Genomic DNA, 16306 nt, shown 5'->3' on the forward strand with positions numbered 1-16306 from the left:
GTCAAATTATGTTTTTTTTTCAAATAGAAGACGTTTAAATATGGATATTATCCAGGTATAAGCTGCAGTGGCTAAACTTAACACACCACAACAAAATATGACGTAAAATAAAACGTGAAGCAAAGTAAAATAAAGCCAGACAAGCGGCAACAGTGCAGTATAGATGTCCGGCCACAATAACATAAGAACAAAAATGAACGTACCATGAATTAACATAAAATGAGCAAACATGTAAACGTCTAAAATAACGTATATTATGAAGTAACGAAACGTAAACATCGTAACGCAAATTAATAGAGTATAACCCGACGCAATGTAATTCCATAAGACCACACCGGAAAACGATGTGCCTCAAAATATAAATAATCGTGATGCATCACAAAGGAATACACATATCTTGTACGGCATATATAACACAACAGAAAAGGATGTCACGATTCATAACAGCATAAATTAAAAAAGTTACAAATAACAAACTATAATGCAATAGAAAAATCACAAATATAAAAATGTTACCTAGTCTATCATAACGTATAGCAATATAACATAAATGACATTACGTATGTCAAAACATATCAAGTAACTTACTAAATATGAGGTCTAACATATCATAACGTAAACCTTAGCATGACATAGTCCAGCATACCATAGAAAGACATGCCATAATACATGATATGCCATAACACAGCACAATAACACATGGCATAACACAATATGACACTGCACAAAATAATACGGCAAGCAACATGGCATGACCCGGCACAGCGTAACAAGGTATAGCATATCAACATGGCATGACAAAATATAACATAACATGACAAAACACACCATAAAGCATGGCATAACACAACGTGGCATGGGAACAGTGTAAAATAACAAGACATAGCATAACACAACATTGCATGACACAGCACAACATAACGACATGAAATAAGACGTCATGACAGCAGAACATATCAGGGTATGGCATAAGACAACGTGGCATGACGCAGCACAACATAACTAGAAATGCCATACGACAAAATGGCATGACACAGCTCAACAAATGCATAACACAACATGCCGTGACGCCGTCTAACAGGGCGCACACAGAGGGAGGGTGCTTAAGCGTGCCTCTCGGCGCTAGATTGTAATGCACGCCCGGCGCCGCCTCTCCGCTCCGGGTCACGTGCGATGAAGTTTACGCACACTGTAGCACCCCCTCCCTGATTATCCTCCCGCAGGGACCCTCTCGTGTAACCTCGCTCCATCGACAACTTAACTCCCCATTACCCCGGCTCTGCGGGGGTCATCAAGCCATTCATAACTCTAGCCCTTCGCCGCTCTTATTTATCCATTAATCGTGCACTCAGGTTATTAAATCGTTCCTGGTGAGCCCCGTCACGCACGCAGGCCGCACTCGCAACATCACTGCAAAATGTAAATGTGTGCAGGGCTGAGCGATGCGTGCACTAAATACAGATCAGCGCTGCCGGCGGCTCCAGGGGCGGGAAATCACCCCATCTGCCACGGCCCCGCTGCCGGGGCACCCACAAGACAGAAGCCGCCACGCGTGTGCTTGTTGGTGTTATCACGTCAAGAGCCGGAAACGGTTCTTACTGCAAACACACAATCACCTAACTAGAAACGGAAGCTGGCCGAGTTTAGGGGGATGCTTGGGGTCTGCACATACTGCCTGTGAGCTGGAGGTGAGAGGGGGTCTGTAACTAACAAACATCACTGCACAGACTGCCTGTGACTGTACCGTACCCCTCGGGTTGAGAAGGGGTCTGAACTCGACCAGCACCTCACATACTGCACGTGACTGCACTGTGATGGGGGGTTGAGTGGGGCAGGGGGGGGGTGCAGGATTATCTGCAACTGCATATCAGATGATTTGGACTCCGTTCCACCTTGAGGCACGAGGACTCTGCCAAGAAGTTAAACACTTGGTGTAAAACTGGCACTCAGGTTTGCATACACTTTATAAAGAGAATCACATATCCCCCTTCCATCCCAAAATACCGGATTTCTTTCCCAGAGGCAGTTCTCAGAGATGACCTGTTTCTTTCTTGCAGTTTTACACAGCGCGGGCGCGACCCGGTGGTATAGGAGCGCTTTACAGCAGCACCAGTTACTTTATACAAGGTCACATTCATGTTTTTGGGCCCAGCGGGATTAAGGGATTTGAAGAGATGTTGAGCCGAGAACCTGGTTCCCTAGTTCCAAAGTTGGAAGGGCTGACCGTAACGCCACATCCTCCCCATTAACCCCATTCGTTAATGCCACTTCTTCCTACGCACAGCGTGGTCGGCGCCGACGGAGCTGTTTGTCATCAGGAGCTGTCTGCCGACTGTTAAATCTCCTGTGCTGTGTATCACGGCAAAGAGGGTACACACATACATACATATCCTGTTGTGTATGGCAACGCACACAGGCGCCACTCACTTCTCTGTTGCTTACCACGTGAAGCGCGGTAGGCTGCTGAGTTGTGTTCTGGACAGCTACCTTACATACAACGTTGATGTGTGGGTCACGCCTCACAGAATATACAAAACTGCCTCCCATTACCCGGAGCAACGAGCAGCGGCCTGTGTGCCACCCCCTCAGTGACACAAAAGCCCGTGCTTCGGACGCACTGATTGCCATCAGCCCTAGCGCCTCGACTACAGCGGTCTCCAGCCTGCAGTACCCAGCCGGACCGCAGGGCGCTCCTGTGCTGTCTGTCATCAGAGCTAGTGACGCCGGGAGAGTGGGATCGGAGGGGCCGGGTCGATGTCAGGCGGTACTGCACCTCACGGGCATAGAAGGAATATCCGCTGCACCCGAAGAGAGGCCTCGAGAGTGCGCGGCCAGCGAAGGGGATTGGGGCTGTTTCACTCTCACGCTCGAAGTTGGGTTCTTTTCATTGTACCTCCTCCGGGTTCATTGTTAGAGCTCCATCAGTGCTGTCTGTTCTGGTGCAGACAGGGCTCTTCTGGTATTGTGGCCTCCCTCGACAGCATGGGCGAGGGCACGCCCTTCACACACGGACGTTCATGCATGTGCGACACGCACCGAGAAGAAAGGGCTTGTAAGTACACACAATTCTAAAGAGCAAACATCGAATGATGTGTGCCAGAACGAAGGTGTTCCCTGCAAACTGCCGCTCCTAGCGTACCACTTAGCGCTCACGAGACAGCCTTGTCTAGGCGCTTTACATAACGGGAGTTACTGATACATAATTAAATGGCACTCAATCGATCGACACAAATCGGGTGAAAGGCGGCGTGCCGCCTGCTACTCACAGCAGATGTCAGCGGCGTGCGACGGAGGCCGCTGCTCGATCATTCACACACCTGACCCCGAAGCATGATGGGGGACGGGGATGTCCTGAGAGGGCCCCACCTGCATTCGTCAAACTCGCCCTGTTGTTTATCTTTCGGCGGCGTCTCCTGTACACTGAGCATCCGAGAAAATAATCCAAGCCCGTAAAACCCGGGACCTCAGGGAAAGCATCGGGCTAGAACATTGAGGCGACGTGACCCGCAGAACACTCACCGAACCCTTAACGCTCCTGTCCCCTCCCAACACACCGGAGCTCACCCACAAGACACACACAGCCTCTCCTTAACGCGCATACACAGCCCCCCCAAACACGCAGCTCCCCCTAAAAAGACCCACACACTTCCCACCGGGTACCGTCCGTCTGGTTCAAGGCCACCTTCTGCCAGATCGCCTGCGTGTCACCTCCAGGGGGGGTTGATCAGGTGAGGGGTTTTCGATGGGGTGAGTTGTTCTCTGCGGCTGGTGAGCAGAAGCCTTTTACATCATTAATGCTCACAGAGCCTCGGTCACTGAGGAGAAATACCAAGCGCCCAGAGGCGGCACCAGGCCGCACGCGTCTGCGGTATTAACAGCCCTTTCACATTATTCTCACTTTGAGTCGGCTAATGCCCGTGAGCGCTTAGAAGCGGGGAGTCCAGCTTTAGCCAACACTGATAATAATTCGCATTATTCTAATATCTCGCATTTAGTCTGATATATGGGCTGTTTAATAGTGCAAAATGATCTACAGTCAGCCCTCAGACAATCACTTTTATAGAGCTTCATGTCAGTGCAGTCCTTTCTAAGTGCTGTAATTCACAGGTGTGAAAGTTGCCAACTTAAATTGTATTCAGTGCATCACTATCTCGAGAATGACAAGGTGAGTGGGCTTTACCGGACTCCTGACCACTCGTCGCCGGGAGCATTAACCCACTGAGCTCCCTCGCTGGTAAAAAGACGACCATACATATCATTAGTCCGGACTTCTCCACCTCTCGAGCGGGTCCATGATGGAATAGCCGTGGCGATAAAGGCAGCGCACTCCGTGCTCTAACACTAGTGCCAGTGGTGCACACGCAGACTTTAGCTGTGACTGCGGAGCACCAGTGAGCCCCGAAGCGAGGGTGTCCGCGTATCAACCGCTATAGACCGCTTTATCTTTGACAACAACCTGCAGGTTATTGGTTGCTTTAGTCATGGTGAGATACAGCGGGCCTGCTCAGCCAAGCTTCATTTCACAACGGACCATATACCGCTCCATAATGGCAATCTGTATAACTCGCTTGTGAACCATATAGTGCCACCGTTTCTGTAAGGTGAAGTGCTTAGAAGGTCTTCAATAACACTGCATTGTATAGCCCGCTTGCTAACATTCCCATCCGCAGTTGTCTGAGGTAAAAGCGCCTAGACATCCAGTAGCACCGTATACGGCGCTATATCTCTCTTTCTAATCTTGTCAATCTGTATACACCCCGTTATGTTACATTCAGAGGAAACCACGCACGCTCCACCCACAATGCTGATCTGTATAAACATTGTAACATAGGTGCAACGTTCTATAGTAAAAGTGTTGCGAAGTCTCGACCCAGCCGCTCAGCAGAAAAGCGCGCCACAGTTGCATAATTACAGCGCTTAGAAGCTCGGCGCCGCTCCCTCACCTGTATGACCCTCATGTTGAGGCCGGTCTCCTGCGCCAGCTGCTCCCGGATGTGCCGTGTGGGTTTGGGGGTGGCCGCAAAGGCAGCCTTGAGGGTCTCCAACTGCTTGGCCTTGATGGTGGTGCGGGGCCCCCGCCGCTTGGCCCCCAGGTTCTGGTCGTCGTTCTCGTTGCTTCCGGTCTCTTTGTCCGAGATGTTGGCGCTCTCCGAGTCCTTGGCGTCATCCAGAGACGGGTCTTGGGAGTCAGGAGACAAACTAGGGTCACTGCCTGTCACTGTCAAGAAAGACAAGACGCATCAGCGAGGTCGGGGGTGGGAGTGGGGGCACACATACTTCACAACCACCCAGTCACTACCCCTCCCTCCTCAATCACGGGAAGCCGCTTTATTCATTAATTTAGTAACTCATCAATAACTTTAACAACTGCCTTTCTAGTTCGAGCGTTTTCATTCAACATTTCCCGATAGCGCTTCCATGGGGTAAGGTTTAGATGTAGCGTTTTCATAAATAAACTGTAGTAACAGTGCTTTGAACATCAACCCCCCCCCTTTTCACCTTTAAAGTGACTTCTCCTAATCCGGCACAGGCCCTTGACGTCAAAACGCATTCTGTTGTTGAATTGTTAATCCCAAGCAGAGCCCTAACAACTTAAAATCATGTTCATATTAATATTTTCGATACACTTCGCCTATGTTTGCCGCCGCTAACCAATATATGTATTTAATGTTACAATTCTTGGATGAATGATCCGAATATAAATTACAGTCTGCTGTGAATTTACAAGCCGCTTTACTAACTTTTTAATTCTTCTAGATTGTTTTAGCTCCCACAAAAATGTATTTATTTTAAACCGCATAGTTTGATTTTTTTAGCTTTCTAAAGGGTGCTAATTCCCCCACCAAAATATGCATTTACTTTAAACAGCATTTTATGGACTTTTAGTTTGCCTAGATGCGCCTTCTCATTCCAAAATACATATTTACAAAAATCCGGGTTGTTTCGGTAGCTTTTAAATTCGTTTATAAGCATCTTGCCTCCTTTCCAAATCGTGTTTCGAATACCAATCAACTGAAACATTGGACTTTATTTTTCAATCGGATTTATGTGCCTCCTACTCCATCCAAAGTGTATTTCACAACAGGCCATTCCAATACCACTGGCGAGTTAACACTTTTTTCAGGAGCGCGTTTAACAGATTATAGAGCGCTCTGCAATTTTGTGTGTAAGGAGCTGGGGAAGCGATGGGCAGAGAAGGAGGTTGATGAGGAAGGGTGGAGGCGCTTTAATTACTGCTGCCCCACCCTCGGATCTTCCCTGAAAGCTTGTACTACAATCCCAAGTGTACAGCAGGGGCCCCCCGACACTGAGCCACACGCATACGCTGCTAACGTTACAGCTGGCTGCGACGCTGGGTTCAGATGACAACTATTCATTGGCATTTACATTCTCACGCTCCAATAATGTGCCAGCCCCTGGTAGATTGAAATCGCTGTATTTGACTGTGATTTTGAGCGCGATGGAGCAGCTCCGGATGTCACAATGTGAGCCCCCTCTCCGGCAGTAGCTCACATAAACCGCTCTTTCGTGCGCGGAGTTTGGCTGGGCGCGCGTCATCAGCCTTTCGGGGACAGCGCTCTTTTATTCACATTGGTCTGGTAAGGCGACGTCCCACCCTCGGAAAAGGGCCGCATACATCGCTGTTCTTTACCTCAGCGCGTCAGCGAGGGCAGGCAGCTTTGGGTGCAAGCCTTGGGTACTGTACTCACTGTCTGGTGAGGTGACGGCCTCAAGGGCTCTCCGGTAAAGGCCCGCATACATGTCTCTTCTTCACTCGGGGTTTACCGAGAGCAGGCGGGTCTACTGTGCTGCGCCGCTGCTGCTTAGGTAGTCCATACGTTCATGTGCGTGTCCTTACATACTGGTGAGCTACTATATCGGAGAATGCGCACATACATCGCTGTTCTTTTCCCAGAGATTAAAGCGAGCACCGGCAGGCCACCTTGGCACTCGTACCTTGAACATAAATCGCTTTCCTTTACTTCGCAGTTTACCAACCGGTCTCGGTGCCTGCGCCGTGGTGCTCAGGGAGTCTCTATTTAAGTGTGTGTGTGTCACGCTGATGTGTGTCCTCACACTGAGGGAGGTGGCAGCTCGCACGTGATGCATATAAACCGCTCTCCTTTACCTGGAGATTTACCTGACAGAGGGCCGGCCTCTTTGGCCACGCCGTTGGTGCTCAGGTAGTGTATATTTAAGTGTGTGTACGTCACACTGATGTGTGTCCTCACACTGCGGGAGGTGACAGCTCGCACGTGATGCATATAAACCGCTCTCCTTTACCTGGAGATTTACCAGATAGCAGGCCGGCCTCTTTCGCCACGTCTTTGGTGCCCAGGTAGTATATATTTAAGTGTGTGTGTGTGTGTTTGTGTCACGCTGATGTGTGTCCTCACACTGTGGGAGGTGACAGTTCGCACGTGATGCATATAAATCGCTCTCCTTTACCTGGAGATTTACCAGATAGCAGGCCGGCCTCTTTCGCCACGTCTTTGGTGCCCAGGTAGTATATATTTAAGTGTGTGTGTGTGTGTTTGTGTCACGCTGATGTGTGTCCTCACACTGAGGGAGGTGACAGTTCGCACGTGATGCATATAAATCGCTCTCCTTTACCTGGGGATTTACCTGACAGCAGGCCGGCCTCCTTCGCCACGCCGTTGGTGCTCAGGTAGTCCTCCTTGCACACGAACTTGTTCTCGTCGATGATGTATAGCTCCTCGCCCGTCGACAGCTGCTTGTGGCACATCATGCAGGTGAAACAGTTCAGGTGGAACACCTTGCTCCTCGCTCTCCTCACCAGGTCGCTCGGGGAGATGCCCTGGGCGCAGCCCGCACACTTGGTCCCGAACCGCCTGCCACAGGGAGAGAGACAGGAAGTGACGCTATAAATTTGGACATTCTGCTCATTAATACCCTGGCTTAAATCTCTGATCCCTTTACGTATGCTTATTATCAGGTGTATATTCTAGTGCCTCGCGGCCACCCCAGAGCCCACCATCCACCTGACGCCCAGTGATGCCTAGAGCAGCCGCCCACAGCAGGGATTCCGCGCCGCCCTTTATTTGACGGTGGTCGCAGGCTTGTTGGATGCATCGGGAGATCATTCCATACAGGGCATCCTTCAAGGGGGGCTGACACCTACCGGGGTTTTCACCCCTACCCCGGCAGCCGTGTACATCTATGTAATTAAGCGGCGCAATAAAAACGCTAGAGATTTAAATAGCGCCAAGATAGAATGTATTTTGTGGCTGGCACTATGGAGGCCGTGGTAATATGGTAGGAAACAATGTCGCATTTTAATCGACCAAAAAACACAATTAACCACGTCTTTCCCTTTAATAAAAGAGACACATTTGCTCTATATTAATAAAGAATGCATTTAACAAAACAGCACAAACAGAGTGGTCGCAGAGACAGGCAAAGTTTGCGTCGTGTTCGAGTTTTCCCCCTTTTTCACTGTGCTGGGCTCAGGGGAGAAGCGGATTCCTATGGGGTGGCTTATGCAATTTACAACTACGTCTATCGGAGATAAACGACTGAAGGCAAAAGGGTAGATACAAATAATGGTATGCGTCCGATTAACAGCAATCCTTGTTTCCTAGAACACACACGCCCACTGTTCTTTCTGTCGTGTTTGCAGCCTTCAGGCCTCATCGAGAGGTGTGTATGTGTGTACTTTCACTCACGCAGCCATATACAGAGTGTTTGGTGCCTGAACGTCGCACATGCGTACACATCCCACACGCAGACGCAGACTCACGCACCACCCGACACGTGCATTTACACAGCTGCCCACTGAGCACACACGTCCGTGACATTAAACCATTGTGCTTTCTGTAGTATCCCCAACAAATAGCCGCCGCGCATCTAACCTATATTGAGACTGCAACCCGGGGCATTGTAAATCAATTCCAAAAATCGGGATAAATCGACAGACAACTGAATATTTATTGCCTCCAGTCGTGTCTCCCCAAGAAATCAAAGAAGCGGAATCAGATGCATCAGCGTCCAAAATAAACAAACCAATAAAAACGAAAGCAAGTTTGTTTCCACGTTCTCAGTTCCACTGACGCGAACTGTAAACCAAGAATGTCTGTGTGCTTTTCAACAAGCAGCACCGGGTAACACGAACAGGTCGTATCTCGAAATAAAGGAATCCTGCTATAAGTTACATTCCAATTTGTCTGCGCAAGTCACACCGCGCTGCGACTGCCTTGACCCACTAGTGTGATGGGTGCGCACAGCACACAACACTCACGGCCTCACTAGCACGGAGAACGCTCGTGTTTAGTGTCTGTGAGATGTGGATTGCGCGTCTACAGTAAACTGTCCGCCGCTTCCTGCTCAAACACTGGTTTTATTCAAATCCCGTTATCGCATATTTCCTAAAAATCACAGCTGGCCGTCACGGCGGGCAGATGTCAGGCACCGCCCCACCGAGCACAAGTGTCGGCCCCATTGTGTGCGTAGGACGGAATACACAGGATATATGCAACTCCTCCGACACACCAGATGGAGCCAGCCACTCGTGTACAATCGTGTGCGCCTCCCGCACGTGGCTAATGGGTGGCAACTCCCTAAGAAAAGTCAGCGTACCCTTAATGTGTCACCCACCAATACTTTCAAGACGTAGCGCCTACATTAAAAAACATTGTATACGTACTCTGGTCACGCCGCACAAACGTGCTCGGAGTCGAATCCCAGACACCTAATCTCTTTGCATGTCACCCACCTTCACAATAAAACATTCACAAGCCCCTACATTAACCAAAAGTCAGAGACAAAGTGCTGAGCGGCTCCCCGAGGTCCGTTCCTGGAAAGATGACCTGGAGAGGGGCCTAATCTAGCAGGGGCGTCTGTGGAATCCATCAAATGATCATAGAGCCCCCCCCCCCCCCAGCGCCATCATTAAAAGGTCATTTGCTATGTGTCGTTGCTCTATTTCTGTTTTTTAAAATCTGGGAATTAAGTCCCGGAGGGTGTGCAGCTATTTCTCAGGTGTCTGAAATACAGAACACATGAAGAAAGTTGTTTGTATGGCATATCATTTTGCAATGCCGAGTTCCGAGACCGTGTTTATAACACGTACAGGATCACAAGACCAACGCTGGGCCGTGTTTGTTGCTATGTCCACCCACCAGCATGGAACCCATGGGCGGCAGCGGGTGCCCACAGCTAATACCACCCGTCCCTCCTATTTCGGGGCCTCCACTCGGCCCGAGCCGCCTCTGAGCTACCGCCGTGCACAGGCTTCCGGCGGAGGATGCGCTCTCAAGTGGCCGCACAGCAACACGTTCAGCACCACGGAAAACCCAGAGGGAACAGATGAAAACATTTCCACAGTCCTCCTCGCAGAAGTACGTGATTGCGCCTTTTACCGGGAATGTAAACATGCCTCTGTTTACAGTCCGGGTCGGGCCCTCTGCCCTCCGGCTTGTGAAGCAGAGGCGGAGGGCCGGGGAGCCGACCCCTGGGCCGGGCACAGGAGCACCACGGTGGCACTGGCCCGGGAGATAAGGCCCGTGCGTCTGTGGAGATAGCAGTCCCTCTGGGGGTGGGTGTGCGCTTGAGTTTATACAAGAGGCAGACAAGCATATTCACGCGTTCAGATGCTCACACGCAGGCCTGGGCGCCCAGACACGTGCATAACATACACAAGGTGGGTTGCAAACACAAACAGGCCTAGCTATTACACACACACACACACTCCCTCTCAGACGCACACATCCAGTCGAGCTCCACACTCATGCACACATCACACACTTACAGCCACATGAGTACTTTCAGATTCCAATGTCTAAGCCAGATAGATGCACACTCTAACCGGCGCGTTCGGCTGTGTCTGTAGACATGCATCTCAATTCGTGTGAAAGCATATGTACCGGATACATGCGCTCCACATACGGACGGGTCTATATAGTTGCAGATACAGATGAATATCCCCTGTTTGTACATATCTGTAACTACAAAGGAGAGAGACAGGGAGAGGAGGGTACGGACTGAGGGAGGAAAGACAGACAGGCAGGGGTAACCGGCAACCAAAGAGACCGATACAGAGACAGACAGAATAACGGATAAAAGGACTGACAGAGAAGCACTTGTAAGGATATATATGTGCGTGTTTGTATATACGTACACTATATATGTATAGTAGAAATATTACACATACACTATATATACAGACATATACATATATATATATATCTCCTTCCATTTCTCAGCCTGGACACACAGCTACAGATAAATAGAAGGAAGGATTTGTAGGTGGCTGAGTAGACCAACATAAAGATAGACACAGACATACAGACAGAGGCAGATATAGGAAAGATGAATGGAAGAACGGATCTATCTATAGACGGACATACATACCGGGCCGATAGCTAGATGAACGGAGGGATAGATAAACAGACGTACAGGGAAATGGACCGACATACATATAGATATATAAGGATAGACAGCCATACAGGTGACATGCATATGGATGGCTGCAAGAACGGACTTGTGTACAGAGAGAGGGAGATATAGGAAAGGATGGGTGTGTGCATGGAGGCCGAAAGTAGCGGGATAAAGGCAGAGACGTAGGGAGGTAGGTGACCGATGCGGGATGGAGAAGCAGACAGACAGACAAGGACAGATGGGCGGAGCAGCTGATACAGATAGATAAACAGACAGACGGACGGGTGTCTGGAGCAGAGGACAGAGAGAGTGAAGTAAGGACGGAGCAGCAGACAGACCGACAGAAAGAAGCATGGACGGAGCGGCAGACAGCCCGCCGTCAGCCCCGCACTCACCGGAAGAAGTCGTTCTTGCAGTAGAGCTTGCCCTCGCGGGAGAAGCACTTCTCGGTCAGGTTGCACTGGCACTCGCAGCACTGCACACACTTCACGTGCCAAGCCCTGTCCAGCACGTTCAGCAGGAAGCGGTCCAGGATGGGCCGCTCGCACGCCGCGCAGTGCACCATTGTCTTTGGAGGAGATGTTTGGGGGCTCCTTGTAGTCCTCTCCCCAGCGGTCAGGCGCGGACGGAGGACATGCACAACTGATCCGGCCTGATGAGGGAGAGCACACGAATCTTCTCAGATGTGTCCAGTGGCAGGCAGACTGCCCCAAAGCGGCGGGGCCACCACAACAGGAAGCAGCAAAGAAACAGAAGCCAATGCGTCTTAAACCACAGAAGGCATGCCTTGTTCTCGGGTCTGAGGTAGCGGACGGAGTCAGTAGTCAAAGTGCATCAGCGTCCAGAAAAGCAAAACCGCGCTAACAATACAAAAATGTGAAAAATGAACAAATAAACACAACAAAAATAGAGCTTTGGGTTGGGGTTCTAACCTGCAGACATCACTCTTGGAGGGGCTTCGACTGGTTAGGGTTGCCAGCAGTGTAGCTTTCTGATAATTCCTTGTTTTCCTTTCTTTAGTGCCTTGAAGGTAGGTGCCTACCACAGCAGGAAACGGGGTGGAATGCGCCTGCCCCACTACAGTGTGCACAGGTAGCTCTTGGGAAAGGCGTGTCAAGATGTGGGGCAGGTTCTGATCTCCGTGGGTGGGGGTTTGCCCTGGCCTGTGTCCCCCACAGAACTCAGACTCTGGGCATGTGAGGTCAATGCCTGGCTCTGCTCCTGCGGGACCCACGAGCCCGGTTCTCCCGTGGCAGCGCAGCGTTGTCCGTGTGCAGATCTCAGTCTTTGGGTGGTGGGTTACGAGCCCGGTTCTCCCCTGACAGCATAGATCTCAGTCTCACTGGGGCGGAGAGGGCTCCCCCGTCGGCGAGCTCAGAGGCATTGGGATGATGGGGGCTCGAGCCCGGCTCCCCCTCTGCAGAGCGGTGGATACGAGCCCGGTTCTCCCCCTGGAGGCCTCAGACTGAGTGTGACCGGAGCCTGACTGTCCCCGCGATGCCCCGGGCGCTCCTCCCACTCGCGCTCCTGCTCAGGCCCGGGTGCGCTGCCGCTCTTCCTGCCTGTCTTTCTCCGCCTCCGCTGCAGCTCGAGGATGCTCTGCCTGGTCCAGGCCAGCTCCAGCCCTAGCCTTATGCACAGCGCCGTGACGTCGGCGTCCGCGCCAGCCAATCAGCGGCGGCCCCTGCACCCATTAAGCACCCTCCCTGGGCCGCTGGCAGCAGAGTGCCGCTGCCTTGCAGAATGGAGGGCGAGGGCCGCTGTCAGTGCTTAGCTAATGTGCACCGGCCGCCAGAGTGAAACATGTCTCGGAGGGAGGTGGATACTACCCACGCAGCCAGGGAGCCGGCGGTATGTATACACATATGTGACATTTCCTTCTATAGGTGCCCGGCCGGGCAGACGCCGTGGAACTTGGGCTAAGAGTAGAGCATGTGCAATTGCGAGTATAGGATTGCGCGCAAGCTGGTGTGTGCTATTGTGTGTAAGGGCAGGGCTGCGTATTTATGCACTGCAGTGAGGCATCACACATAGTGCACACAGACTGTATGCATTGACAGGGCACACCCGTGCGTGAAATAAACAGAGCAGCCAGCGACACGACGGATACCTAGCCCATTTATATACACGTTTACATTCATGGATAAGAAAAACAGTCACGCGGTGACACTGCACTGAGGTAGACACACGTTTACAATAACACTCTACTATTTATCGCGTTGTAAATACGGCAATAAATACATCTATAAGATACATACAAAATCACTGCAATTACCTGTATGTATATACATTGATATTACATACATTTATATGAATGTACACTAATATAAATATGCTTGTATTATCTGAGTGCCCATGTTTCATAGCCTGTGTTAAAGAAATCAATACATATCTCAGATGTGGTACTATATATAGTCACATGATCCGATATTATACATTATATATTATATTATTACAACAGTGGTACTATACAAAGTTACATGATCCAATAATATATATTATATATGTATCCACTCTATCCATCCCTTAATGTATCAATCTAAATTAGTACAAACATATAAATACACACACATGTAAGTGATGAACACGCCCACACACATACATATGTATTATGGTGATCCAAAACACATACACACAGGCTCATTGATATATAACAAGTAATTATGAAATAAGGTCCAATATTGGCATCGAGGGGTTCTATGATGTAATTTCTAAATATCCCTAGAACCCAGAGATGGCAAAAAAGGACGATATTACACATGGTACATTTTTTTAATGACTTGTTTATTTTGGGGTAATTAGCATGAAAAGGTCGATTTCTTCAATGTGCAGCTAACAATGGTCTTTGGTTTGAATTAAAATGTTTTTTACGTTTACCTATCATGATTTCACGTTTGATAAAAGAATGGTCAGGACCAACAGATTTATGCGATTCGGTGGCTGAACCACTTCCTGCATATTGATGGTCTGACCACATTTGCCACATAATTTACAAAATGTCACACAAATGCTCTCTTCCCCCTTGTGCTTATTACCGCATACTTGAGTTAGCTTTCTGCATATTTTGATTCTCCAAGCTGCACACTGCAGTCTGGTTTGTGAGTATGCATTAAGATGATAAACCCATTTTAACAGGGAACAGTGAATACAGTGAAAAAGTTCTGATACTTCACAGGTCCATGAGAAATATAAGTATTTATACCATTGCATTGCATTTTGTGCATGCTATAAAAACACCAAACGTAATATACACGTGCACACACACCGTTATTACGCGGTGTGCTTCTTTTGCACAAAATGAAGTGGTATCAAAAATGTATAATGCATCAATGTAGAAAGACGACATGAGAGAGGAGAGGCAGAGAATATTTCTTTTTAAATATGGAACGTCAAACCTTTGGACATTGGGAACTTTTAGCGTCGGATGTCCAGGTGGGGATGAGTGTGTCACAGTTAACGACGCTACAGTATGCGCGTCTAGCAATGCGCCAAGCGATCATTGACAACAACGTTGTGTTTTTAAATAATCTTTGAAACTGCCCGAGTGGTCGGCGAAGATGATCCCACGGATTGGACTCAGTTGGTAGCTGATTTCTGTTAAACGAATTCTGCCGATGGGCAGCCCCCGGCGGTACCCCAGGCGGGGCAGGATTCATCCCCAGGGGAACGCGTTTTTCACGAAGGCCAGGCCGGAGAATGGCTGACCGCTGTCGAGCGGACACACCGATGCACAGAGTGCGAGGCCATGCACAGAGAGGCCCTCAGTTTACATCACGGGGACCCCTATTGAGGGCTGACATCCTTGCAGGCATGGGAGAGACAGAGAGGCATCCGTAGAACCGTGCACAAATCGGGTTCCAGCTTGAGGCCCATGCGCCGTCCTTCCCACTAATCGAATAGCGCCCTTTATACAGCGCCAACAACATACCTACTTTCGTCCTGCTCCTAATCCTTAGGCGCTTTAATCTCCCATCTCGGTTACGTCATTCTGTATTTGGTTGAATCCTCTGATTGTTATCGTACTCCAGAAGTTTCCAAGCCATAAACCAAAACATCCTTACTGTGCATGTCAAAATCCTTACTATGTTTTGCTGTCTAGCAACTAGAGGAAGTGCGTTTTGCACTGGGAGCCATGAGAGTGTAATCACTTCATTTCTTCCCTCTTACATCACTCTCACGGTCTCCGAAGGGGCTCCATTTCCCTCCAGAAGGGGCCACTTCAGTGCCCCACACGCATGGGCACGTGCTTCTACCTGGCAGCAGAGTGTGTTCTGGGGTTTGTAGTCCTCGTGCATTTCCAAGCGGAGGGACACACCCGACTGTGTGAAAGGGTCTCCCCCTGCCCTGTTAAAGGGCGCCCTAACACAAGCCTGCGAGTCTAGTTGACGCTTGTGGTCTGGAAGTTCACCCTTCAGAAAAGGAGGGGGCGATGCCGAACCAATCCACAAATGCATCTGTGCATACACAGTACACACTGTTGACTGTCTGGGGCGGGTGCTTGCGACTGAGGTGCTGATTGGTAATTCAATAACCTAGGTGGTGAAGTTATCTACACATTTGCATCAGAACCACTTCCAGGCGGGAGGTGGTGTTCAAAGGCTTGGGACACGCCTCCCCGCGCCTTGACCCCCCTCCACTCTCCGCCACCGCATCAGAACACGGAGTCATTTATATAGCGCGTACTACCTCCGAGGAAGCATTGCAATCGCAAAACACTAGAAATAACAAATGAAATCGGTTTGCGAAGTCAGATGGGATAAATCGCTTACGTGTGTAACACGTGGATACTACAATGGTTTCCTTGAAAGCACAAAACTAACCTAACTAAAACCACTGGATTAACCACTAACCGTGTGTTCCGGAGCAGCTAAATTATTTAGCGCCTCGTTAGGGTAGTAAGCGCTCTACT

General features: G+C 49.6%; 1 protein-coding gene across 2 annotated transcripts in view; it reads right to left on the reverse strand.

Moving 5' to 3' along the window:
- The window catches only part of LHX1 (LIM homeobox 1), a 28879-nt gene extending 15882 nt beyond the window's left edge, over positions 1-12997 (reverse strand). Inside the window, exons 1-3 of one of the 2 annotated variants that reach the window (XM_086954900.1) lie at positions 11793-12997; positions 7627-7853; positions 4944-5218 (exon numbers count right to left, since the gene is read on the reverse strand). In XM_086954900.1, coding sequence (XP_086811026.1) covers positions 4944-5218; positions 7627-7853; positions 11793-11962 — 672 coding nt within the window. In that variant the 5' untranslated portion in view covers positions 11963-12997. Of the gene's footprint in view, positions 1-4943; positions 5219-7614; positions 7854-11792 lie in introns of both variants that reach the window. The other variant, XM_086954899.1, reaches the window with a different exon arrangement.
- Positions 12998-16306: the final 3309 nt, after the last annotated feature.

This window comes from Lissotriton vulgaris, chromosome 2_1, assembly GCF_964263255.1.
Source record: "Lissotriton vulgaris chromosome 2_1, aLisVul1.2, whole genome shotgun sequence".
Classification (NCBI taxonomy): Eukaryota; Metazoa; Chordata; class Amphibia; order Caudata; family Salamandridae; genus Lissotriton; species Lissotriton vulgaris.